Here is a 24974-nt window from a genome sequence, read left to right as displayed (position 1 = left end):
CCGTGCGGGCCTGCTCCAATTGTGACTCCCACGGAGTCGGACAGGGAACAACTCATTAACATCCTTTTGGATTCTTCTAGCCCAAACGTAGCGGGTTTTAAACTAGAATGTAACGTTTGTCTTATCCCAACAGCTTGAAGCCGCTTAATTAAAAAAGGAGGTCTGAATTACGCCCTCACTGGGGGTAGTTCTTCTCAGCGCTCAAAGCAGCTAAAAATAATTGATGAGCAATGACTTTGTACTTGCTCCTTGATATAATTTGAGGGGCATTTGTATAAATTGAGGGGTAAATCTTCCAGCATTGAGCTGGAAGCACGCAGTTTTTACTTTCCTTAAAGTGTTCAGGTCAGGCGTGCTGGTGTAGCTTTACTTGTGGAGTAGCTGCTGAGCCTGGAGACAAAGGGCATCCGCACCTTTCCCCACCTCCTTCGGAGAAAACATCCCATTCACTTCCCCAGGAGTGGTTCTGCAGGCTGGAGTCTGGCGTTGACAGAGCAGCATAGTCCTGTTGTGTGTGTTTTGTGGAGTTACAGCAAGGTTTTTGTAAATACACGCTCAAGTGTGAGCCTCGGCGTTGATTTGGCGTACGCTTTGGTTAGGTGTTTGGTTTTAGCTGGGCTACATCTTTGTACTCGGGGCGTTTTTGCAGCTGAGTGTGTCTTTATATGACATATGGGATTGTTGTGTTTAGGTTTATTCAGTGTTGCTGACTTGGGGCATCAAGATAACGGTTCCTTGCTGCAATCTGTCCCTCAAAGGTATATTAACTGATAGGGTTATTTAAAAGGTAAATTAACTGATTTCTTTGGTGTGGAGGACTCTGTGCAGGAACTCTGTAAGCATATTATGGAATTTATTAATGTAATTTGTTAATGTAAGCCATTAATAAAGGTGATGAGAGACCAGGCTGTGAGAGGAGAAGGGGGCAGGCGAGCCAAGAACCCACGGAGTTTGATGTTTACGCTCTCTCCGACTCCCTGTAGTCTAAATAGCTGGAATGTTCCCGAAGGCTCGAGGAGAAAGACTGGGGAGACGCTTCTTATCTTGTAAGTGCCCGTCGCTCCCTCTCCTTCACGGCAGCCACGCTCATGGCATGGCAGGGTCCCCTCGCTGCTTTTTTCCCCGCAGCAGTGGTGCCACGCGCTGAGGTAATGCTGTTTAATTTCGGTTACCTCGACCATGCCGGCGTGATTGATGCCCCTGGAGAGCAGAGCTTCTCCCCAGGCCTAAAATCTGGAGGTTAATATTTCCTAGCTGAATCTCCAAGACTTGTTCTTAAGAGAAATAAGCACTTTTTTGGAGACAGAAGACAACTAGATATTATTTCTGATGTTTTTTTTTTTTTTTTTCCTTTTTGGCTATCTGCATTAAATAGCAATGAAGAGTGAAGTTCATGATATTAGACAACTATATCTTGGTAACTATAATTAGAAAGGGCGTTTTTTCCTGTGTTCAAAACGACTTTTGAAATGTCCTTAGTGCTTAAAAATTGAACTGATAACTCCTTTTCTGCTGTTTAAAGTAATGCAGACATGTAGGACGAGCGAAATAGGAACAGTGCTCAGGCAGGTGAACAAGCAAAATGTGGTAGGGGTTTATAAACAGGCTTGATATTAGAGACTGAGCGGAGAATTCGCAACCGAAAGCTAATATAAACTTAAACTATAGCCATAAACTCAGCTGGTTGAGAAGCTGGGGAGGGTTTTACCTCAGCTGTTAGACATGCTGCTTCGGAGGGGCTTGAGGGCAGACCTGGACAGCAGCGGGAGTTCAGCGTGTTGCTTTTCACCAACTTCCTTCTTAAATATTCCCGTTAACGAAGGTTACGGGCTTTAATCCCTAGCTCGTCTTAAAGCGTCTTTGCACCGTTAATTAACATTTGGCTGGCATTGTGGAAGCAGCCTGTTCTTCCAGAAGAATCAGCTCATCCAAAATGAGAGATCTTACCCTACTAGAATTAAAAAAAAACAGAGGTTGTTTTCCCCCTTGATGTTTTCCATCCTGACTGTGCTTGGCTGTATTCACTCAGGGCGAGTTTGACCTTACTGCTTGAGTGTCCAGTGGGTTCTCTGCAGTAAAATAATTTTGATTTTTTGAGGTGATGGGCAGCTAAGTGGTGTTTCAGGAGGCAGGTTGTGAAGACCAGCTCTCTGAGGTGTTCTAATATTATTATATTATTATGTTGATATATTATCATCGTAATTATAATTAAACATTTTCAGAAGCGGTCAGAAATGAAAGGCTGGCAAGCACCTGCGAGAGTCGCTGTGCCCTGTTTTCATCATCCCCCATCAAAAGATGACTGTTAGCTAGATTATTGGGGCCCCTTCTTAAACGATCCCTGCCAACGTTTGCAGCACAGCTGAGGTTTGTACAAGTTTCACCTGGCAGCCAGCACCTTCCCCGCCGCTTTGCCGCAGCGGAGCGATCGTGGGCATCTCATTTGGAGGACAAAGCGCTCAGATCTCACCGAGAACCCCAGTAAGAAGCTGGGATTTTGGGCCGGCAGCTCTCACGCTGTCGTCTGCCTACCAGAATTTTTACTGGACCATCATTACCATTAGCAAGAAAAAATGGATAAGGGTGCAGAGTTCTGTCTGCTTTCTTTCCCTTTTAATATTTTGGAGAGGCAGAGTGGGAGAGGACCGTGTGCTGGCAGAGCTTTTGTACTTTATATCGTGGGCTGTTGAAAGAGTTCTCAGCCATGGGACTTCCTTTGCGAGATCCCACCGCCTGTGGGATACGGCGGGCTGGATCATCCTTCTCTCATCACCGGAGAATTAAATGCTCTCGGTGGCTTTTTGTAGCCAACAACAAGCTTTTTGTCTTTCTTCCCTCCTGCTGTTTATCCCAAGCAGCAAGTTTTGCCTCGGAAAGGGCCCCCCCTCGGAAAGGAGTGCCTGCTCCAAGATACGGGCTCTTGGGTGAAGACAAGGCGAAACGAAGGGTTTGCAACCCGGTTCTGTCCAAAGCAACCCCACAATTTGGTCGAGCTTCTTTGTAAAGTTCAGGAAGTGGATGAGAGCTGTGGGGGCAGAGTTGAGGAACAAAAATGTGCCGTTCTCAGCCCGAAGGTGATCTCATAAAGATAACAAACGCCGGTTATTTCTCCGCCCGTGAAACGCTGGTCTGTTTCACGTCGCGTTGCATGTGTGTAGTGACTTTGCTTGTGGTGATTTGTCTACTAGAGAAACTGGATGGCTTCTACGGTGAGCCTGGGTGAAGGAACATTGTTGGAAGATGGAATGCCACCTGCGAAAAGGCCCAGGTAAATTTAATTCTACTCCAGTGAATTTCTTCTGATAAGAGCTTTTTCCATAAGCTCGCGTTGTTCTTTGAAGAGCACGAGACACTTGGCACTGAGCCCCAGTGGTCGTTTCGGTTGCTGAGCCAAGGCCTTAACACCCAGAAAGTACTTTGTTGCTGTTTCTTTTCTCTAACCCCTAAGCCAGGAGGCATGGTTACACAGAAAGCTGTTTTTTTCCTCCACTGCCTCTACAGTTTTAGCCCAGGTGCTGTCTGTGGGGGTCATGGCAGGTGTGGTGGTTGTGCTTCTTTGCTTGAGCTGGATGCCGGTTCCCAGGAGGACAGGCAATTACTCAAATCGGTATGATTTTGCTGCATGTAAAGGCTGAATAATTCCTCTCTGGAGGCTTCTCATACTAATAAATAGGTCGCCTCACAGGTCCCCAATCGGGGACCTGAGCATGACGCTGACTTGGGGCATGCCCACGCTTCTTTCCATCCAGGGTTGGTACTGTGGCTGCTGCGATAGGATGGGCTCAGGAATGAAGGCATCGCTGTCTGCGGCCGAGCAGCTAATTCATCTAGGGAGTTGTCTCATAGAGTCATAGAATTGTTAAGGTTGGAGAAGACCTAAAAGATCATCAAGTCCAACCATTGACCCAATGCCACCATGCCCGCTAAACCATGTCTTCCACTAACCTGATTTATTTACGAGTTATGGAGGGCTGGAGAATAGTTTCTGGGAGGGAGCCCTGGTCTCAAGGTTGATCCCCAGTGACTGTGGAATGAGGAGAAAAGAGGCTGGGAGATTATATTTAACTTGCTCAGGATAGAAACAAGTGGATTTATCAGCGTGGGAACAGAATGCCTCTTCCAGAGCTGTCGCTTAGGACGTTAAGACTTGGGTATTTGTTCTTATTTTGGATTTCAGTCCCTAGGTTGCTGGTTGTGTTTTTATGCTTGCTCATTAGCATGAATACTCATTTATTCTTTGCACGTGAGGCTTGCAGTCCCAAAATTACAACCCGTTTATCGCCACTAACAGTGAAAACCTCCTCAAGAAAAGGGTTAACTCGTCTGTTTTCGCAGTGGAGGGGAGGCAAAGCTCCATCTGTGCGCTGTCGGTTTCCTTTCCCCCTTCTCACTAAACATCACGTGTTTGCAGATAAAAAACATTCCTTCCAAATGAGCTGCCTCCCTGGGCTGCTGCTTCCATCCTCTGGGAAGCTGGAGCTGGTCCCCTGCTTCAGCAAAGCAGCTTGGTGTCAGGCAAGGCGTGATGAGGAGATGCACATCTACTTAATAAACGACAAATTTAAAAGCACTGTGCAGGTGGAAAGCTAGGAAAATAAGGAAGAGGGGAGGAGGAGGAAGGAGAATATAGCCCCACAGCTCTTTCAGAAGTCTTCCTGGGCCGTTTGGCTCCCCAGTAACCGTCTGGGTAATGGGCTCGATTGCCAAATGCGTTGTGATTCTGTACCTCGTAACTGTGGGCATAAGTGACGTTGATCCGTGGAGCTGCGTGCTGTCTTTGAGGGACACCAAGCTGCTCCTTTCATCCTCTGTTCCTGGGAGGACCCTAATGTTGATTCAAAATTTAGGCAGAGGGCACCTCCCTTGTCCTCGGTCTTCATGACCCAAGACATCTTTCCATCTACGATGGTACCTACTTTCTCCTCTTGCAGGAAGCTGTTGCCAAGCCTCAAAACCAAGGAGCCTTGTGAACTCGTTTTGGTGATCGGGACAGGAATCAGCGCAGCAGTTGCTCCACAGGTCCCGGCGCTGAGGTCTTGGAAGGGATTAATCCAGGCCCTCCTGGATGCTGCTATTGACTGTGATCTGCTGGAACATGAAAAGAGCAGACGGTTTCAAAGGCGTCTCCATGAAGACAAGAACTTGGTTCGCATTGCCCACGACCTTTACCAGGAGCTGTCACTGGTGAGTGTGCTTGTAGGAGGGGTTTAGACTCTGATTAGGATTTGGCTTTTGGAAGTAGCCTAATTTGGTTCTCCAGCGTGCCCCCAGCTCCACCGATCTCTTTATCTAGAAGGAACCACAAGTGCAGTTAACTGTGCCGGGTTCCTGAGGCATAACTCTGCTGTGGACACCAGCTTTTGGGTATTTCACTGGGAGTATGCTGGCGGGGGGGAGTACCTGGTACCAGAGATTTAAATATTGCAACTCTGATCTTAATCTCTCTCCCCTTCCCAGCGCACGAGCGATGTTCACTGAACCTTTTTCGAAGACTGTTTATATGAGGTGGTTGATAACCTGGAATCTAAAATGGAAGATTCTGGGAAGCAGCTGCTTCAGTCTGTGCTTGACTTGATGGAAAACGGGGCGCTGGTGATAACCACAAACTTTGATAACCTGCTGGAACTGTACGCAGCACAGCAGGGGAAGCGTCTGGAGTCTCTTGACCTGACTCATGAAAACAAGGTAAACGATGATGATCTTTTTTAAACGTCAGGGCTGAGCTGGGACACCGCAGGACGGTGGCGGCTGCGGGATGTGCCCTCACGCCCGTGTAAGGGGATTGTGCTGCTTGTAGTAATTTAATTGATGTCAGCCAAACCGCCAAGCAGAGGCTCCGCCCGTTTGGGGCAGTGAGCAGAGGAATGAAGACCAACGCTGGTTTCTGAAATGCTGTGCTTGCTGGCTCACATCCATTGCTCAGGAGGAGCCCTGAAGCCTGGTATTGCTTTGATCTCTGTCCTTGAAACGTCTGGCTTGGCCTTGCTGAAGCCTTGCTTCCACAGAAGGCGTGGGTTGATGTTTCTAACCGACACGGGGAACTCCGTGCGAGACACAAAGCTGACCTTTCTATTTTTATAACGTGCTGCTGAGTCCTTCTTGTGACGGAGCATTTTCGGGGCTGTAGCCTTCGAGGCTTCCCCCTTGCCCCGTGTCCTCTTTCTGCAATGGCTGCATGGCTCCTGCTGGCTCATTCCAGCTTCTCATGCCGTGCTCTTGTATTTGTAGCCATGAGCTTCACGCGAGCTTCCCTCCTTTTGCCCCACGTCTTCAGTCAGGCAGAAAATGAGGCTGTGAAGCACAGAGCTCTTTGCCACCTGCCCACCTCATCTTCCCACCGTGGCTTTTACCGCTGGGTCCTTCTGTTTGCGTGTTAAACACGCGCCACGTGTAGGTGCTGCACGGTACTTGGTCTCTTTCCATTCTGACTCATTTCTGTGCTTCATGTTTCCTGCATGACCTCTTAATCTACAGGGCTGGAAGTACTTACAGTGTTACAAATAAGCATTCTAATTATTGCGAGCTTCAACGAGCTAAGGTCCGCAGGAGTAAACTGAGAGCTTCGGAAGTGGCTTTCTGAAATGAAGGTCAGCTGTTGAGCTCCCTCAGAGCTTCTCAGAGCCTAGAGGGGCCAAGAAATAAACTTTGTAGGCATGAGAAGCATGCTGATGTCATATTTATAGAGTTTTCCCCCTTTTTCTGCTGAGTCTGCTGTATTGATTCAGTCTCTCCCCATCACATTCGCCGTCCAACTGAAGCGTTGACCGAAACAAGCGCCATAGGCTGCGATGTAGAGGCTGATGGACTCATTGAGGAGATAAGATGAGGGGGAAGCTGCCTCTTTGAAACACTTCCCTGAAATGGTATTTTTAATAGCACTGTGGAAGCTAACGTGATGTGCTCGCTAACATTTCTGGAGGGGTTTGTTTTGTGCAGGTGCTGCAGTGGGCGCAAGGGAAGAGGCAGCTCAGCGTCCTGCATTTCTACGGCATTTACACCAAACCCAGAGGCATCGTGCTCCACCCGGACGGCTACAAGGAAGTGCTGCGCAAAACGAAGGTCAAGGTGAGCGAGGCAGCCTTCCCTTCTCTCTGCAGGGCATGCTTTGGGGTGCCAGACCTTGTCTATATACACATCCCCCTTCCCGGTGCGAGCTCCAGGCATAGACTCAGCTGAGTTTAAAGACTGGGCTTCGCACAGGGTGGTGGGAGAGTCCTGAATTTTGTGAAATAAGAGGAGAGATGGATTCTCTAGCCCTCTGAGTTGCAAAAACGCCTCGCCACGCTCGTGTTGAGGACGACGGAATGATGACAGTCTCATCAGCAATAAAGCAGGTGCTGTCTCTTGTGCCTTGTGAAGATAAAGCTTGCCTTGACTAAGAACCTCTTTCCCTTTTTTAAAGCGAGAGATTCAGAAGCTGTATAAAGATAAGTCGTTCCTGTTCTTGGGCTGTGGTTGCACTACGGATGACACCATGTTTTTAGAGGCTGTGAAGCACAAGTCAGACATGGAGCACTTCATGCTGGTACGGAGGGGAGAAGTGCATGACTTTAAGAAGCTCCGTAAGGACATGCTGGACAAAGGCATTAAAGTGGTTCCCTACGGCGATGAATACGCAGACTTGCCCGAGTACTTTGAGAGGCTGGCGAGCGAGATCTCCACACAGGGTCAAACAGGTAGAGGGTTTATGGGCTGTGTGGGATGGCTGTCTGCGTACATCCACCCTCGCCCCACTTAACTCGGGGATCCCGTGGGCTTGGGAGCATAGACAGTGTTAATAGCCCATTCTCTGCACTCTATTATTCCTTAAGCTTTTTTTTTTCCTCAAAAAAATTGTCTGGGTTTACTTTTATGAAATCGCTGTGTGTTCCTTGCTCTCTCCTAGGTGTGCCTAAAGAGGGACAACAGCTCAACGGCTCTGCAGCTGCCCCACGCCGAGATTAAAGGTAGGATTCTCCCGGGCTGAAGAGAAACTTTGCCCTTTGTGACTCGCCGGGAGCCCAGCAGCCTCTCAGGCAGGTTTTGCAGAGCCTTTACTGTCCTGCAGGATGCACCGCTTGAGCACCAGACCCAGACTGCGGCGGGGGACTCCCTAGGACGGGCTTAAGCCAGAACCAGTGTTACCAATACTCAAAAATCAAATAAAATTCAATCTTAATAAGATAGGTATACTGGGAAAAGGGGTACTGTGTTTGCTATAGAGTCTGTAGAGTTAGCCATAGGTTGTTAAATTTTAACAGGTTACCGTGGACACCCCGTTAGGTGAGTTACTGGACCTTTTGTGCTGTTAAGAGACCGTCACGGACACTAGTTGAATACAATAGGGTTAGCTGGACTTCTTGCTTTGGAACCAGCTAGAACTGGTCTTGAGGTTTGACCAAGAGCCAAGGTGCTAATACGCCTGCACAAGAAGGAGAGGTGAAAAGTGCCCAGCGAGGAAGACATACGGCCTTCATCGCGGACACCCCGGCCCACGACCACCAGAAGAAAATACACATGCGCAACTAGGAGGAGTTAAAGACGGAGACTGTGGAAATGATTTCTTGGAATTCGTTATAATAAAGACCACCTTTTCGGGGAAAAGTTATGCATATGTATAGGAATTCTTAGAATTATAATGAATATGTAACATTTTACTACATAAGTACAGAATGATTTCTCAAGGGAGGCGCGCACGGCTTTGGAGGGGCTACCCGCCGTGCTGCCCAGCTCTGCAATAAAGGTGTGCCTGCTTCTTAGTGCTACATTGGTGTTGAGAGGTTTTATTCCTGATTTCGGTGACACCAGCAGCTCCCAGGGAGGCTTACGTGGTTTAAGGCCAGTCTAGGCGAGGAGCAAAGCCCACTGCTGTCGAGCTGCTGCCCACACGCATGGAGCTGAGCTGGGACACTGCAGGCCCCGGGCAGAGCCTCCTCGCACAGACGCCTGCTTTAACATACTAAGTAATTGTCTTTGTTACCACGGTTGGGAGCATGGTCTCCCCGGAGGAGCTGCAGCCTCCTCTGATTTCACACTTAGTGCTTTTGTATTGTGTACTTTGAATTAAAAACATGAAACTTGAGCATTTTCTTCCTTGAAGCTCTAGTTTTCTAGTCCGGTCTTTATACTGTATTTTATATGTCAAAGCTTGTATTAAAGGCCTCTTCACTTCCCTTTTGGCTGGTGTGTGATTTACACGCCCTCTTAACGACCTCACACAGGCAGTTTTGTTTCCCCTCCAAGCAGGAAATATGTCCTGCCTGGAGGCAAGTTATTTATACACGGAGAACAAATGATGAAGTTTATTTTAGATAAATTATGGCTCTTAGCAGCCAGCATTCGATTTATTGCACTGTAGCACATCTGCGATACAGAGCTACAAGACATCGTCAAGAGAGTTTTGTATTATTCAGTGTAGCACTTCAGACCGGGATCAAGAGGCACTCGAAGGCGGCGGGGGGGGGAGAAAGGGTGCAGGAAAGCAGCAAACAGCCACCATTATCTCCCAGTATTAACTTGGTTTGTTTTTTTCTCTTTTTTACTAGCAAATAAACGCTGAGGCCAGCAGGCAGGAGACAGGCAGGGCCACGTCGCTTTCCTTCTCTATGGGACCAAGCTGCTGCAGCTCTCCAGCTCCTGCCCCAATACCTGGTGTCCAGGTACCCTGCTCCAGAGTCCCGGTGATGACAGAAATGGGGACTTTAAGGCAACTTAGCATCTCCCCTCCAGCCCAGCGCAGGCTTTATCAGCCACCAGCAGCGACATTAACAGCCAGCTCTTCTAACGCTGCGGCTATCCTGCTCACCCCTGACAAAAATCACTCTAAACTGGTCTTCAAAATCAAAAGCGGCTCAAAAACAAAACACACCTTCAAAGCCCTCAAAAAGCACAGCAGGTCCTTGCGCTGCCCGTGCAGCACGAACAATACAAAGCTCTGGCTTCAGCCTCCCCGTGAGGGAGCCTGCGTCGCTTAGAACAGAATGAAGGAACCCAGGGGAAAGGGTTTTGCTGGATAAAAGGAGTTTTATCCAAAAAAAAATATATACCCCTCGTGCTGGCATCCCTTCATTCTGTTCTGCACTACACGGGAAAGACTAGTCGGTAACGGGGTAAAGCATGTTCTTCTCGGACAGCTGCAAACAGCGATTTGGTGGATTTTTTTTTAGGCCTTCATGAGCGCTGTGACCACGGCCTTGGTGTTAAGGCTTCGCAGATCACAGTAAGTTTGTCCGGTACCAACGAAAACGATGGGCTTGCTCGTGATGTAGGTCATGGAGATGGCGGCGCCGACCTGCCAAGGACAAGCAGCACCGTTAGCAACTCCCCTGCTACCCCCCTCAGGGGAACACCTCGAAAAGCTTGTCAGATAGTGAGCCTCCTCCTACTTTCCAGATCTGTATGGTCACTATATGCCGCGCTGTGGTGATGCATAGAAACCAAGAGACCTCACGGCTCCATTTTCCACGTGCGTGGAAATGAGGAGGGCGAGTGCAGAGGAGGGCGACCAAGCTGGTGAAGGGTCTGGAGGGTCTGACCTACGAGGAAAGGCTGAGGGAGCTGGGGTTGTGTAGCCTGGAGAAGAGGAGGCTCAGAGGTGACCTTATTGCAGTCTACAACTACCTGAAGGGAGGTTGTAGTGGAGTGGGAGTCAGCCTCTTCTGCCAGGCAACTAGCGATAGGACAAGAGGACACAGCCTCAAGCTTCACCAGGGGAGGGTCAGGTTGGACATTAGGAAGCATTTGTTCTCAGAAAGGGTCATTAGCCATTGGAAGAGGCTGCCCAGGGAGGTGATGGAGTCACCATCTCTGGAGGGGTTTAAGAAAAGACTGGACATTGCACTTAGCGCCATGGTCTAGTTGACATGGTGGTGTCAGGGCAATGGTTGGACTCGATGATCCCAGAGGGCTCTTCCAACCTGTTTGATTCTGCGTGATTCTGAGGCTGCTAAAGTTTTGTTTAAGTGGCTTAAATGCAAGAAGGCGGCAGGGGACAGTGGCCAGGACAGCACAGAAGCGCCCTGTGTTTGCCAATTCCCATCTCTTCCCCCTCTGGTCCCCAGTGGGAAGTTCCATGCAGAGTTGTCTCGGTCTCCTTACCTTGTCATCAATAGTATCAAATTTGGTGAGGACAATCCCATCGATGAGCCGTGGTGTCTGGGCCATGAAGTGATCAGCCAGCGCCTTGTTGAACTTGACCTGAGGGAGAGAATTGATCCAAAAATCACGTTCATGGTGCTGCCGCTGTCCGAATCTCCGATAAAACCTCCAAAGCACATTTTTTTTCCCCTCAGTCTTTCAGGAAACAAAGCCCCGACACTCACCAGCTGATCCACAGCCTCATTTCCCACCAGCGCTTCCCCAACGAACAGAACCAAGTCGGGAGCGTTGACAGCGATGAGTTTGGCCAGCGCCGTCATCAACGGAGCGTTGTCCTGCATGCGGCCCGCCGTGTCCACCAGCACCACGCCAAAGCCCTTGTTCCGAGCTGGGAAGACGAGGAGACAACCTTAAGCAGGACGCTCCCCCAAAACGGCATCTCCCGACGGTGGATTTCCACCGTCCGTAAGAGATGGCCTCCGCGGTGATCCCCGCGGCGTCCTTGCCGTAGCCCTTCTCATAGAGCTGCACCATGGTTCGCCTGCCGTGGCTCTCCAGAGGGTGCAGAGCGTTGAGGCGACGCGTGTGGGTGCGGAGCCGCTCCACCGCTCCCGCGTGGAAGGTGTCGCAGGCGGCGATGACGACGCTGAAACCGTTCTCGATGAGCCAGAACGAGATCTGTAGGTGGCAACGGATCAAAAAAAAGCCACAGTCTGACCCCATCACCCCGCTCCCAGACAGCCAGGAGGACACAGAATTACAGCAGTCAGCCCGAGGCCAAGCGCTGCTCTCGCTACCTCACAGGGCTGGAGACACATTGCACGGACACAAACCCAAGCAAAGAGGCAGCTCAAGGAAAGGACACGAGGGAGGAAGGCCCCTGAGGGCTAACAGGCCACAGTCACACCCACTAAGCAGCCTACAGCAGCCCCCGCACCCTCACACCGCCCCCGGACAGGCTGCGGCCGCCGCACCAACCTCCGCCGCCGCGCACAGGCCGCGACTGTCAAGCGCATGCGCCCGCCGCCTTTTATACCCTGCGAAGCATCGCGAGAATTCAGTGAAATCTCGCGCGATCCCCTCCCTGCCGCCGCGCGCAGGGGGTGGGGCAGGGCGCGAGGCGCCTGCGCGGGGCGGGGCGGGCGTCTCCGCGTGGGGCCGGGCACGCGGCGCTAGGTGCGTGCGGGGCAGGAACCGGGGAGAGGAGAGGGGGGAACGTTGCCATGTCGACAGCGGGCCGGGGTAGGCGGAAGGGGGGGGGAGCGTTGCCATGGCGACGGCAGGCCGGGGTAGGTGCTGCCATGAGAGGAGCCCCGAGGGCGACGGAGCCGGCGGTGAGCCCGAGGGGGGCGGGGGTGAGCCCGAGGGGGCCGGGGGGCACAGGGACCCAGCTTCACCTCAGCGTTGCCGCTCTGTCAGCCCCCCCCCATACCGTCACCCTCTTTAAAAGCCATTTTCTTGGCCGTTTTTTCCCCCGCACCTTCCTCCCTGCCTGCTGAAATACCTTCTTCTTGCTTTTCCCTCAGGTTTAGCGTGAGAGGGGGCGAGGAAGGGGCGCAGCAGAGAGGAAAGGTAAGGCCTCGAGGCGCCGGCCATCCCTGAAGGTGCTAAGCCCCCCCGTCGCTGGGCTTCGCTGTGTTCGCTCTCGGTTTTCATGAAGCCGGTGGGAGCCCAAAGCAAATGGAGGATCACAGCGTTAAATACAAACCTCTGATGTGTTTTAAGGGCTTGTTTTCCTCGTGCCACTGGTCCCCGTTACCTCAGAAGCCTGTCCCTTCCTAGGGTGGTTTTGACCAGCCGTGCGGGCCTGCTCCAATTGTGACTCCCACGGAGTCGGACAGGGAACAACTCATTAACATCCTTTTGGATTCTTCTAGCCCAAACGTAGCGGGTTTTAAACTAGAATGTAACGTTTGTCTTATCCCAACATCTTGAAGCCGCTTAATTAAAAAAGGAGATCTGAATTACGCCCTCACTGGGGGTAGTTCTTCTCAGCGCTCAAAGCAGCTAAAAATAATTGATGAGCAATGACTTTGTACTTGCTCCTTGATATAATTTGAGGGGCATTTATATAAATTGAGGGGTAAATCTTCCAGCATTGAGCTGGAAGCACGCAGTTTTTACTTTCCTTAAAGTGTTCAGGTCAGGCGTGCTGGTGTAGCTTTACTTGTGGAGTAGCTGCTGAGCGTGGAGACAAAGGGCATCCGCACCTTTCCCCACCTCCTTCGGAGAAAACATCTCATTCATTTCCCCAGGAGTGGTTCTGCAGGCTGGAGTCTGGCGTTGACAGAGCAGCATAGTCCTGTTGTGTGTGTTTTGTGGAGTTACAGCAAGGTTTTTGTAAATACACGCTCAAGTGTGAGCCTCGGCGTTGATCTGGCGTACGCTTTGGTTAGGTGTTTGGTTTTAGCTGGGCTACATCTTTGTATTCGGGGCGTTTTTGCAGCTGAGTGTGTCTTTATATGACATATGGGACTGTTGTGGTTAGGTTTATTCAGTGTTGCTGACTTGGGGCATCAAGATAACGGTTCCTTGCTGCAATCTGTCCCTCAAAGGTATATTAACTGATAGGGTTATTTAAAAGGTAAATTAACTGATTTCTTTGGTGTGGAGGACTCTGTGCAGGAACTCTGTAAGCATATTATGGAATTTATTAATGTAATTTGTTAATGTAAGCCATTAATAAAGGTGATGAGAGACCAGGCTGTGAGAGGAGAAGGGGGCAGGCGAGCCAAGAACCCAGGGAGTTTGATGTTTACGCTCTCTCCGACTCCCTGTAGTCTAAATAGCTGGAATGTTCCCGAAGGCTCGAGGAGGAAGACTGGGGAGACGCTTCTTATCTTGTAAGTGCCCGTCGCTCCCTCTCCTTCACGGCAGCCACGCTCATGGCATGGCAGGGTCCCCTCGCTGCTTTTTTCCCCGCAGCAGTGGTGCCACGCGCTGAGGTAATGCTGTTTAATTTCGGTTACCTCGACCATGCCGGCGTGATTGATGTCCCTGGAGAGCAGAGCTTCTCCCCAGGCCTAAAATCTGGAGGTTAATATTTCCTAGCTGAATCTCCAAGACTTGTTCTTAAGAGAAATAAGCACTTTTTTGGAGACAGAAGACAACTAGATATTATTTCTGATGTTTTTTTTTTTTTTTTCCTTTTTGGCTATCTGCATTAAATAGCAATGAAGAGTGAAGTTCATGATATTAGACAACTATTTCTTGGTAACTATAATTAGAAAGGGCGTATTTTCCTGTGTTCAAAACGACTTTTGAAATGTCCTTAGTGCTTAAAAATTGAACTGATAACTCCTTTTCTGCTGTTTAAAGTAATGCAGACATGTAGGACGAGCGAAATAGGAACAGTGCTCAGGCAGGTGAACAAGCAAAATGATGGTAGGGGTTTATAAACAGGCTTGATATTAGAGACTGAGCAGAGAATTCGCAACCGAAAGCTAATATAAACTTAAACTATAGCCATAAACTCAGCTGGTTGAGAAGCTGGGGAGGGTTTTACCTCAGCTGTTAGACATGCTGCTTCGGAGGGGCTTGAGGGCAGACCTGGACAGCAGCGGGAGTTCAGCGTGTTGCTTTTCACCAACTTCCTTCTTAAATATTCCCGTTAACGAAGGTTACGGGCTTTAATCCCTAGCTCGTCTTAAAGCGTCTTTGCACCGTTAATTAACATTTGGCTGGCATTGTGGAAGCAGCCTGTTCTTCCAGAAGAATCAGCTAATCCAAAATAAGAGATCTTACCCTACTAGAATTAAAAAAAAAAAGAGGTTTTTTTTTTCCCCCTTGATGTTTTCCATCCTGACTGTGCTTGGCTGTGTTCACTCAGGGCGAGTTTGACCTTACTGCTTGAGTGTCCAGTGGGTTCTCTGCGGTAAAATAATTTTGATTTTTTGAGGTGATGGGCAGCTAAGTGGTGTTTCAGGAGGCAGGTTGTGAAGACCAGCTCTCTGAGGTGTTATAATATTATTATATTATTATGTTGATATATTATCATCGTAATTATAATTAAACATTTTCAGAAGCGGTCAGAAATGAAAGGCTGGCAAGCACCTGCGAGAGTCGCTGTGCCCTGTTTTCATCATCCCCCATCAAAAGATGACTGTTAGCTAGATTATTGGGGCCCCTTCTTAAACGATCCCTGCCAACGTTTGCAGCACAGCTGAGGTTTGTACAAGTTTCACCTGGCAGCCAGCACCTTCCCCGCCGCTTTGCCGCAGCGGAGCGATCGTGGGCATCTCATTTGGAGGACAAAGCGCTCAGATCTCACCGAGAACCCCAGTAAGAAGGCTGGGATTTTGGGCCGGCAGCTCTCACGCTGTACGTCTGCCTACCAGAATTTTTACTGGACCATCATTACAATTAGCAAGAAAAAATGGATAAGGGTGCAGAGTTCTGTCTGCTTTCTTTCCCTTTTAATATTTTGGAGAGGCAGAGTGGGAGAGGACCGTGTGCTGGCAGAGCTTTTGTACTTTATATCGTGGGCTGTTGAAAGAGTTCTCAGCCATGGGACTTCCTTTGCGAGATCCCACCGCCTGTGGGATACGGCGGGCTGGATCATCCTTCTCTCATCACCGGAGAATTAAATGCTCTCGGTGGCTTTTTGTAGCCAACAACAAGCTTTTTGTCTTTCTTCCCTCCTGCTGTTTATCCCAAGCAGCAAGTTTTGCCTCGGAAAGGGGGGGAGTGCCTGCTCCAAGATACGGGCTCTTGGGTGAAGACAAGGCGAAACGAAGGGTTTGCAACCCGGTTCTGTCCAAAGCAACCCCACAATTTGGTCGAGCTTCTTTGTAAAGTTCAGGAAGTGGATGAGAGCTGTGGGGGCAGAGTTGAGGAACAAAAATGTGCCGTTCTCAGCCCGAAGGTGATCTCATAAAGATAACAAACGCCGGTTATTTCTCCGCCCGTGAAACGCTGGTCTGTTCCACGTCGCGTTGCATGTGTGTAGTGACTTTGCTTGTGGTGATTTGTCTACTAGAGAAACTGGATGGCTTCTGCGGAGAGCCCGGGTGAAGAAACATTGTTGGAAGATGGAATGCCACCTGCGAAAAGGCCCAGGTAAATTTAATTCTACTCCAGTGAATTTCTTCTGATAAGAGCTTTTTCCATAACCTCGCGTTGTTCTTTGAAGAGCACGAGACACTTGGCACCGAGCCCCAGCGGTCGTTTCGGTTGCTGAGCCAAGGCCTTAACACCCAGAAAGTACTTTGTTGCTGTTTTTTTTCTCTAACCCCTAAGCCAGGAGGCACGGTTACACAGAAAGCTGGTTTTTTCCTCCACTGCCTCCACGGTTTTAGCCCAGGTCCTGTCCTGTGGGGGTCATGGCAGGTGTGGTGGTTGTGCTTCTTTGCTTGAGCTGGATGCCGGTTCCCAGGAGGACAGGCAATTACTCAAATCAGTATGATTTTGCTGCATGTAAAGGCTGAAATAATTCCATCTCTGGAGGCTTCTCATACTAATAAATAGGTCGCCTCGCAGGTCTCCAATCGGGGACCTGAGCATGGCGCTGACTTGGGGCATGCCCACGCTTCTTTCCATCCAGGGTTGGTACTGTGGCTGCTGCGATAGGATGGGCTCAGGAATGAAGGCATCGCTGTCTGCGACCGAGCAGCTAATTCATCTAGGGAGTTGTCTCATAGAATCATAGAATTGTTAAGGTTGGAGAAGACCCAAAAGAACATCAAGTCCAACCATTGACCCAATGCCACCATGCCCGCTAAACCATGTCTTCCACTAACCTGAGTTATTTACGAGTTATGGAGGGCTGGAGAATAGTTTCTGGGAGGGAGCCCTGGTCTCAAGGTTGATCCAGTGACTGTGGAATGAGGAGAAAAGAGGCTGGGAGATTATATTTAACTTGCTCAGGATAGAAACAAGTGGATTTATCAGCGTGGGAACAGAATGCCTCTTCCAGAGCTGTCGCTTAGGACGTTAAGACTTGGGTATTTGTTATTATTTTGGATTTCAGTCCCTAGGTTGCTGGTTGTGTTTTTATGCTTGCTCATTAGCATGAATACTCATTTATTCTTTGCACGTGAGGCTTGCAGTCCCAAAATTACAACCCATTTATCGCCACTAACAGTGAAAACCTCCTCAAGAAAAGGGTTAACTCGTCTGTTTTCGCAGTGGAGGGGAGGCAAAGCTCCATCTGTGCGCTGTCGGTTTCCTTTCCCCCTTCTCACTAAACATCACGTGTTTGCAGATAAAAACCATTCCTTCCAAATGAGCTGCCTCCCTGGGCTGCTGCTTCCATCCTCTGGGAAGCTGGAGCTGGTCCCCTGCTTCAGCAAAGCAGCTTGGTGTCAGGCAAGGCGTGATGAGGAGATGCACATCTACTTAATAAACGGCAAATTTAAAAGCACTGTGCAGGTGGAAAGCTAGGAAAATAAGGAAGAGGGGAGGAGGACGAAGGAGAATATAGCCCCACAGCTCTTTCAGAAGTATTCCTGGGCCGTTTGGCTCCCCAGTAACCGTCTCGGCAATGGACTCGATTGCCAAATGCGTTGTGATTGTGTACCTCGTAACTGTGGGCATAGGTGACGTTGATCCGTGGAGCTGCGTGCTGTCTTTGAGGGACACCAAGCTGCTCCTTTCATCCTCTCTTTCTGGGAGGACCCTAATGTTGATTCAAAATTTAGGCAGAGGGCACCTCCCTTGTCCTCGGTCTTCATGACCCAAGACATCCTTCCATCTACGATGGTACCTACTTTCTCCTCTTGCAGGGAGCTGTTGCCAAGCCTCAAAACCAAGGAGCCTTGGGAACTCGTTTTGGTGATCGGGACAGGAATCAGCGCAGCAGTTGCTCCACAGGTCCCGGCGCTGAAGTCTCAGAAGGGATTAATCCAGGCCCTCCTGGATGCTGCTATTGAGTTTGATCTGCTGGAAGATGAAGAGAGCAAACGGTTTCAAAAGCATCTCCGTGAAGACGAGAACTTGCTTCGCATTGCCCACGACCTTTACCAGGAGCTGTCACTGGTGAGTGTGCTTGTAGGAGGGGTTTAGACTCTGATTAGGATTTGGCTTTTGGAAGTAGCCTAATTTGGTTCTCCAGCGTGCCCCCAGCTCCAACGATCCCTTTATCTAGAAGGAACCACAAGTGCAGTTAACTGTGCCGGGTTCCTGAGGCATAACTCTGCTGTGGACACCAGCTTTTGGGTATTTCACTGGGAGTATGCTGGGGGGGGAGTACCTGGTACCAGAGATTTAAATATTCCAACTCTGATCTTAATCTCTCTCCCCTTCCCAGCGCACGAGCGATGTTTGCTCAGACTGTTTGAAAAAGTGTTTATACGAGGTGTTTGATGACCTGGAATCTAAAATGGAAGATTCTGGGAAGCAGCTGCTTCAGTCTGTGCTTCACTTGATGGAAAACGGGGCGCTGGTGTTAACCACAAACTTTGATAACCTGCTGGAACTGTACGCAGCACAGCAGGGGAAGCCTCTGGAGTCTCTTGACCTGACTGATGAAAAGAAGGTAAACGATGATGATCTTTTTTAAACGTCAGGGCTGAGCTGGGACACCGCAGGACGGTGGCGGCTGCGGGATGTGCCCTCACGCCCGTGTAAGGGGATTGTGCTGCTTGTAGTAATTTAATTGATGTCAGCCAAACCTCCAAGCAGAGGCTCCGCCCGTTTGGGGCAGTGAGCAGAGGAATGAAGACCAACGCTGGTTTCTGAAATGCTGTGCTTGCTGGCTCACATCCATTGCTCAGGAGGAGCCCTGAAGCCTGGTATTGCTTTGATCTCTGTCCTTGAAACTTCTGGCTTGGCCTTGCTGAAGCCTTGCTTCCACAGAAGGCGTGGGTTGATGTTTCTAACCGACACGGGGAACTCCGTGCGAGACACAAAGCTGACCTTTCTATTTTTATAACGTGCTGCTGAGTCCTTCTTGTGACGGAGCATTTTCGGGGCTGTAGCCTTCGAGGCTTCCCCCTTGCCCCGTGTCCTCTTTCTGAAATGGCTGCATGGCTCCTGCTGGCTCATTCCAGCTTCTTATGCCGTGCTCTTGTATTTGTAGCCATGAGCTTCACGCGAGCTTCCCTCCTTTTGCCCCAGGTCTTCAGTCAGGCAGAAAATGAGGCTGTGAAGCCCTGAGCTCTTTGCCACCTGCCCACCTCATCTTCCCACCGTGGCTTTTACCGCTGGGTCCTTCTGTTTGCGTGTTAAACACGCGCCACGTGTAGGTGCTGCACAGTACTTGGTCTCTTTCCATTCTGACTCATTTCTGTGCTTCATGTTTCCTGCATGACCTCTTAATCTACAGGGCTGGAAGTACTTACAGTGTTACAAATAAGCATTCTAATTATTGCGAGCTTAAATGAGCTAAGGTCCGCAGGAGTAAACTGAGAGCTTCGGAAGTGGCTTTCTGAAATGAAGGTCAGCTGTTGAGCTCCCTCAGAGCTTCTCAGAGCCTAGAGGGGCCAAGAAATAAACTTTGTAGGCATGAGAAGCATGCTGATGTCATATTTATAGAGTTTCCCCCCTTTTTCTGCTGCGTCTGGTGTATTGATTCAGTCTCTCCCCATCACATTCGCCGTTCAACTGAAGCGTTGACCGAAACAAGCGCCATAGGCTGCGATGTAGAGGCTGATGGACTCATTGAGGAGATAAGATGAGGGGGAAGCTGCCTCTTTGAAACACTTCCCTGAAATGGTATTTTTAATAGCACTGTGGAAGCTAACGTGATGTGCTCGCTAACGTTTCTGGAGGGGTTTGTTTTGTGCAGGTGCTGCAGTGGGCGCAGGAGAAGAGGCAGCTCAGCGTCCTGCATTTCTACGGCATTTACACCAAACCCAGAGGCATCGTGCTCCACCCGGACGGCTACAAGGAACGTGCTGCGCAAAACGAAGGTCAAGGTGAGCGAGGCAGCCTTCCCTTCTCTCTGCAGGGCATGCTTTGGGGTGCCAGACCTTGTCTATATACACATCCCCCTTCCCGGTGCGAGCTCCGGGCATAGACTCAGCTGAGTTTAAAGACTGGGCTTCGCACAGGGTGGTGGGAGAGTCCTGAATTTTGTGAAATAAGAGGAGAGATGGATTCTCTAGCCCTCTGAGTTGCAAAAACACCTCACCACGCTCGTGTTGAGGACGACGGAATGATGACAGTCTCATCAGCAATAAGGCAGGTGCTGTCTCTTGTGCCTTGTGAAGATAAAGCTTGCCTTGACTAAGAACCTCTTTCCCTTTTTTAAAGCGAGAGATTCAGAAGCTGTATGAAAAGAAGTCGTTCCTGTTCTTGGGCTGTGGTTGGACTACGGATGACACCACGTTTCAGGCCCTGTTTTTAGAGGCTGTGAAGCACAAGTCAGACATGGAGCACTTCATGCTGGTACGGAGGGGAGACGTGCATGAGTTTCAGAAGCTCTGTGAGAACATGCTGGACAAAGGCATTAAAGTGGTTCCCTACGGCGATGAATACGCAGACTTGCCCGAGTACTTTGAGAGGCTGGCGAGCGAGATCTCCACGAGGGGTCAAACAGGTAGAGGGTTTATGGGCTGTGTGGGATGGCTGTCTGCGTACATCCACCCTCGCCCCACTTAACTCGGGGATCCCGTGGGCTTGGGAGCACAGACAGTGTTAATAGCCCATTCTCTGCACTATATTATTCCTTAAGCTTTTTTGTTTCCTCAAAAAAATTGTCTGGGTTTACTTTTATGAAATCGCTGTGTGTTCCTTGCTCTCTCCTAGGTGTGCCTAAAGAGGGACAACAGCTCAACGGCTCTGCTGCTGCCCCACGCCGAGATTAAAGGTAGGATTCTCCCGAGCTGAAGAGAAACTTTGCCCTTTGCGACTCGCCGGGAGCCCAGCAGCCTCTCAGGCAGGTTTTGCAGAGCCTTTACTGTCCTGCAGGATGCACCGCTTGAGCACCAGACCCAGACTGCGGCGGGGGACTCCCTAGGACGGGCTTAAGCCAGAGCCAGTGTTACCAATACTCAAAAATCAAATAAAATTCAATCTTAATAAGATAGGTATACTGGGAAAAGGGGTACTGTGTTTGCTATAGAGTCTGTAGAGTTAGCCATAGGTTGTTAAATTTTAACAGGTTACCGTGGACACCCCGTTAGGTGAGTTACTGGACCTTTTGTGCTGTTAAGAGACCGTCACGGACACTAGTTGAATACAATAGGGTTAGCTGGACTTCTTGCTTTGGAACCAGCTAGAACTGGTCTTGAGGTTTGACCAAGAGCCAAGGTGCTAATACGCCTGCGCAAGAAGGAGAGGTGAAAAGTGCACAGCGAGGAAGACATACGGCCTGCATCGCGGACACCCCGGCCCACGACCACCAGAAGAAAGTACTCATGCGCAACTAGCAGGAGTTAAAGGCGGAGACTATGGAAATGATTTCTTGGAACTCATTATAATAAAGACCACCTTTTCGCGGAAAAGTTATGCATATGTATAGGAATTCTTAGAATTATAATGAATATGTAACATTTTACTACATAAATACAGAATGATTTCTCAAGGGAGGCGCGCACGGCTTTGGAGGGGCTACCCGCCGTGCTGCCCAGCGCTGCAATAAAGGTGTGCCTGCTTCTTAGTGCTACATTGGTGTTAAGAGGTTTTATTCCCGATTTCGGTGACACCAGCAGCTCCCAGGGAGGCTTACGTGGTTTAAGGCCAGTCTAGGCGAGGAGCAAAGCCCACTGCTGTCGAGCTGCTGCCCACACGCATGGAGCTGAGCCGGGACACTGCAGGCCCCGGGCAGAGCCTGCTCGCACAGACGCCTGGTTTAACATACTAATTAATTGTCTTTGTTACCACGGTTGGGAGCATGGTCTCCCTGGAGGAGCTGCAGCCTCCTCTGATTTCACACTTAGTGCTTTTGTATTCTGTACTTTGAATTAAAAACATGAAACTTGAGCATTTTCTTCCTTGAAGCTCTAGTTTTCTAGTCCGGTCTTTATACTGTATTTTATATGTCAAAGCTTGTATTAAAGGCCTCTTCACTTCACTTTTGGCTGGTGTGTGATTTACACGCCCTCTTAACGACCTCACACAGGCAGTTTTGTTTCCCCTCCAAGCAGGAAATATGTCCTGCCTGGAGGCAAGTTATTTATACACGGAGAACAAATTATGAAGTTTATTTTATATAAATTATGTCTCTTAGCAGACAGCATTCGATTTATTGCACTGTAGCACATCTGCGATACAGAGCTACAAGACATCGTAAAGAGAGTTTTGTATTATTCAGTGTAGCACTTCAGACCGGGATCAAGAGGCACTCGAAGGCGGCGGGGGGGGAGAAAGGGTGCAGGAAAGCAGCAAACAGCCACCATTATCTCCCAGTATTAACTTGGTTTGTTTTTTTCTCTTTTTTACTAGCAAATAAACGCTGAGGCCAGCAGGCAGGAGACAGGCAGGGCCACGCCGCTTTCCTTCTCTATGGGACCAAGCTGCTGCAGCTCTCCAGCTCCTGTCCCAATACCTGGTGTCCAGGTACCCTGCTCCAGAGTCCCGGTGATGACAGAAATGGGGACTTTAAGGCAATTTAGCATCTCCCCTCCAGCCCAGCGCAGGCTTTATCAGCCACCAGCAGCGACATTAACAGCCAGCTCTTCTAACGCTGCGGCTATCCTGCTCACCCCTGACAAAAATCACTCTAAACTGGTCTTAAAAATCAAAAGCGGCTCAAAAACAAAACACACCTTCAAACCCCTCAAAAACCACAGCAGGTCCTTGCGCTGCCCGTGCAGCACGAACAATACAAAGCTCTGGCTTCAGCCTCCCCGCGAGGGAGCCTGCGTCGCTTAAAACAGAATGAAGGAACCCAGGGGAAAGGGTTTTGCTGGATAAAAGGAGTTTCACCCAAAAAGAAAATATATACCCCTCGTGCTGGCAGCCCTTCATTCTGTTCTGCACTACACGGGAAAGACTAGTCGGTAACGGGGTAAAGCATGTTCTTCTCGGACAGCTGCAAACAGCGATTTGGTGGATTTTTTTTTAGGCCTTCATGAGCGCTGTGACCACGGCCTTGGTGTTAAGGCTTCGCAGATCACAGTAAGTTTGTCCGGTACCAACGAAAACGATGGGCTTGCTCGTGATGTAGGTCATGGAGATGGCGGCGCCGACCTGCCAAGGACAACAAGCACCGTTAGCAACTCCCCTGCTACCCCCCTCAGGGGAACACCTCGAAAAGCTTGTCAGATAGTGAGCCTCCTCCTACTTTCCAGATCTGTATGGTCACTATATGCCCCACTGTGGTGATGCATAGAAACCAAGAGACCTCACGGCTCCATTTTCCACGTGCGTGGAAATGAGGAGGGCGAGTCCAGAGGAGGGCGACCAAGCTGGTGAAGGGTCTGGAGGGTCTGACCTACGAGGAAAGGCTGAGGGAGCTGGGGTTGTGTAGCCTGGAGAAGAGGAGGCTCAGAGGTGACCTTATTGCAGTCTACAACTACCTGAAGGGAGGTTGTAGTGGAGTGGGAGTCAGCCTCTTCTGCCAGGCAACTAGCGATAGGACAAGAGGACACAGCCTCAAGCTTCACCAGGGGAGGGTCAGGTTGGACATTAGGAAGCATTTCTTCTCAGAAAGGGTCATTAGCCATTGGAAGAGGCTGCCCAGGGAGGTGGTGGAGTCACCATCTCTGGAGGGGTTTAAGAAAAGACTGGACATTGCACTTAGCGCCATGGTCTAGTTGACATGGTGGTGTCAGGGCAATGGTCGGACTCGATGATCCCAGAGGGCTCTTCCAACCTGGTTGATTCTGCGTGATTCTGAGGCTGCTAAAGTTTTGTTTAAGTGGCTTAAATGCAAGAAGGCGGCAGGGGACAGTGGCCAGGACAGCGCAGAAGCGCCCTGTGTTTGCCAATTCCCATCTCTTCCCCCTCTGGTCCCCAGTGGGAAGTTCCATGCAGAGTTGTCTCGGTCTCCTTACCTTGTCATCAATAGTATCAAATTTGGTGAGGACAATCCCATCGATGAGCCGTGGTGTCTGGGCCATGAAGTGATCAGCCAGCGCCTTGTTGAACTTGACCTGAGGGAGAGAATTGATCCAAAAATCACGTTCATGGTGCTGCCGCTGTCCGAATCTCCGATAAAACCTCCAAAGCACATTTTTTTTCCCCTCAGTCTTTCAGGAAACAAAGCCCCGACACTCACCAGCTGATCCACAGCCTCATTTCCCACCAGCGCTTCCCCAACGAACAGAACCAAGTCGGGAGCGTTGACAGCGATGAGTTTGGCCAGCGCCGTCATCAACGGAGCGTTGTCCTGCATGCGGCCCGCCGTGTCCACCAGCACCACGCCAAAGCCCTGGTTCCGAGCTGGGAAGACGAGGAGACAACCTTAAGCAGGACGCTCCCCCAAAACGGCATCTCCCGACGGTGGATTTCCACCGTCCGTAAGAGATGGCCTCCGCGGCGATCCCCGCGGCGTCCTTGCCGTAGCCCTTCTCGTAGAGCTGCACCATGGTTCGCCCGCCATGGCTCTCCGGAGGGTGCAGAGCGTTGAGGTGACGGGTGTGGGTGCGGAGCCGCTCCACCGCTCCCGCGCGGAAGGTGTCGCAGGCGGCGATGACAATGCTGAAACCGTTCTCGATGAGCCAGAACGAGATCTGTAGGTGGCAACGGATCAAAAAAAAGCCACAGTCTGACCCCATCACCCCGCTCCCAGACAGCCAGGAGGACACAGAATTACAGCAGCCAGCCGAGGCCAAGCGCTGCTCTCGCTACCTCACAGGGCTGGAGACACATTGCACGGACACAAACCCAAGCAAGGAGGCAGCTCAAGGAAAGGACATGAGGGAGGAAGGCCCCTGAGGGCTAACAGGCCACAGTCACACCCACTAAGCAGCCTACAGCAGCCCCCGCACCCTCACACCGCCTCCTGACAGGCGGCGGCCGCCGCACCAACCTCCGCCGCCGCGCACAGGCCGCGACTGCCAGGCGCATGCGCC

The 24974-nt window shown here is 50.2% G+C and overlaps 1 protein-coding gene and 2 pseudogenes across 1 annotated transcript; 2 read left to right on the top strand and 1 right to left on the bottom strand.

Annotated features, from left to right (window-relative positions):
- Window positions 1–3197: 3197 nt before the first annotated feature.
- Window positions 3198–7966, top strand: LOC137673376 (protein FAM118B-like; annotated as a pseudogene).
- A 2175-nt stretch (window positions 7967–10141) lies between these two features.
- On the bottom strand, window positions 10142–14054 carry LOC137673375 (signal recognition particle receptor subunit alpha-like). The gene is made up of 5 exons (XM_068418130.1): window positions 14046–14054; window positions 11511–11754; window positions 11301–11464; window positions 11077–11175; window positions 10142–10270 (listed from the first exon to the last, which is right to left on the bottom strand). Exons 1-5 carry the CDS (start codon window positions 14052–14054, stop codon window positions 10142–10144), a joined length of 645 nt encoding a protein of 214 aa, XP_068274231.1.
- Window positions 14055–16063: 2009 nt separating this feature from the next.
- LOC137673374 (protein FAM118B-like) lies at window positions 16064–22415 on the top strand (annotated as a pseudogene).
- The last annotated feature ends 2559 nt before the right edge of the window (window positions 22416–24974 follow it).

This window comes from Nyctibius grandis, chromosome 25 (assembly GCF_013368605.1).
Source record: "Nyctibius grandis isolate bNycGra1 chromosome 25, bNycGra1.pri, whole genome shotgun sequence".
NCBI classification, from domain to species: domain Eukaryota; kingdom Metazoa; phylum Chordata; class Aves; order Nyctibiiformes; family Nyctibiidae; genus Nyctibius; species Nyctibius grandis.
Note: the sequence above shows the minus strand (reverse complement) of the source record. Positions and strands in the feature narration are given on the sequence as shown.

Excerpts from the sequence above, each read along its gene's own strand:
- LOC137673375 (XM_068418130.1), bottom strand. Across the intron at positions 11,465-11,510 it reads ATCCACCGTCGGGAGATGCC|CTCGGAACAAGGGCTTTGGC; the intron begins GTTTTGGGGGAG and ends TCGTCTTCCCAG. Across the intron at positions 11,176-11,300 it reads ATGAGGCTGTGGATCAGCTG|GTCAAGTTCAACAAGGCGCT; the intron begins GTGAGTGTCGGG and ends TCTCTCCCTCAG.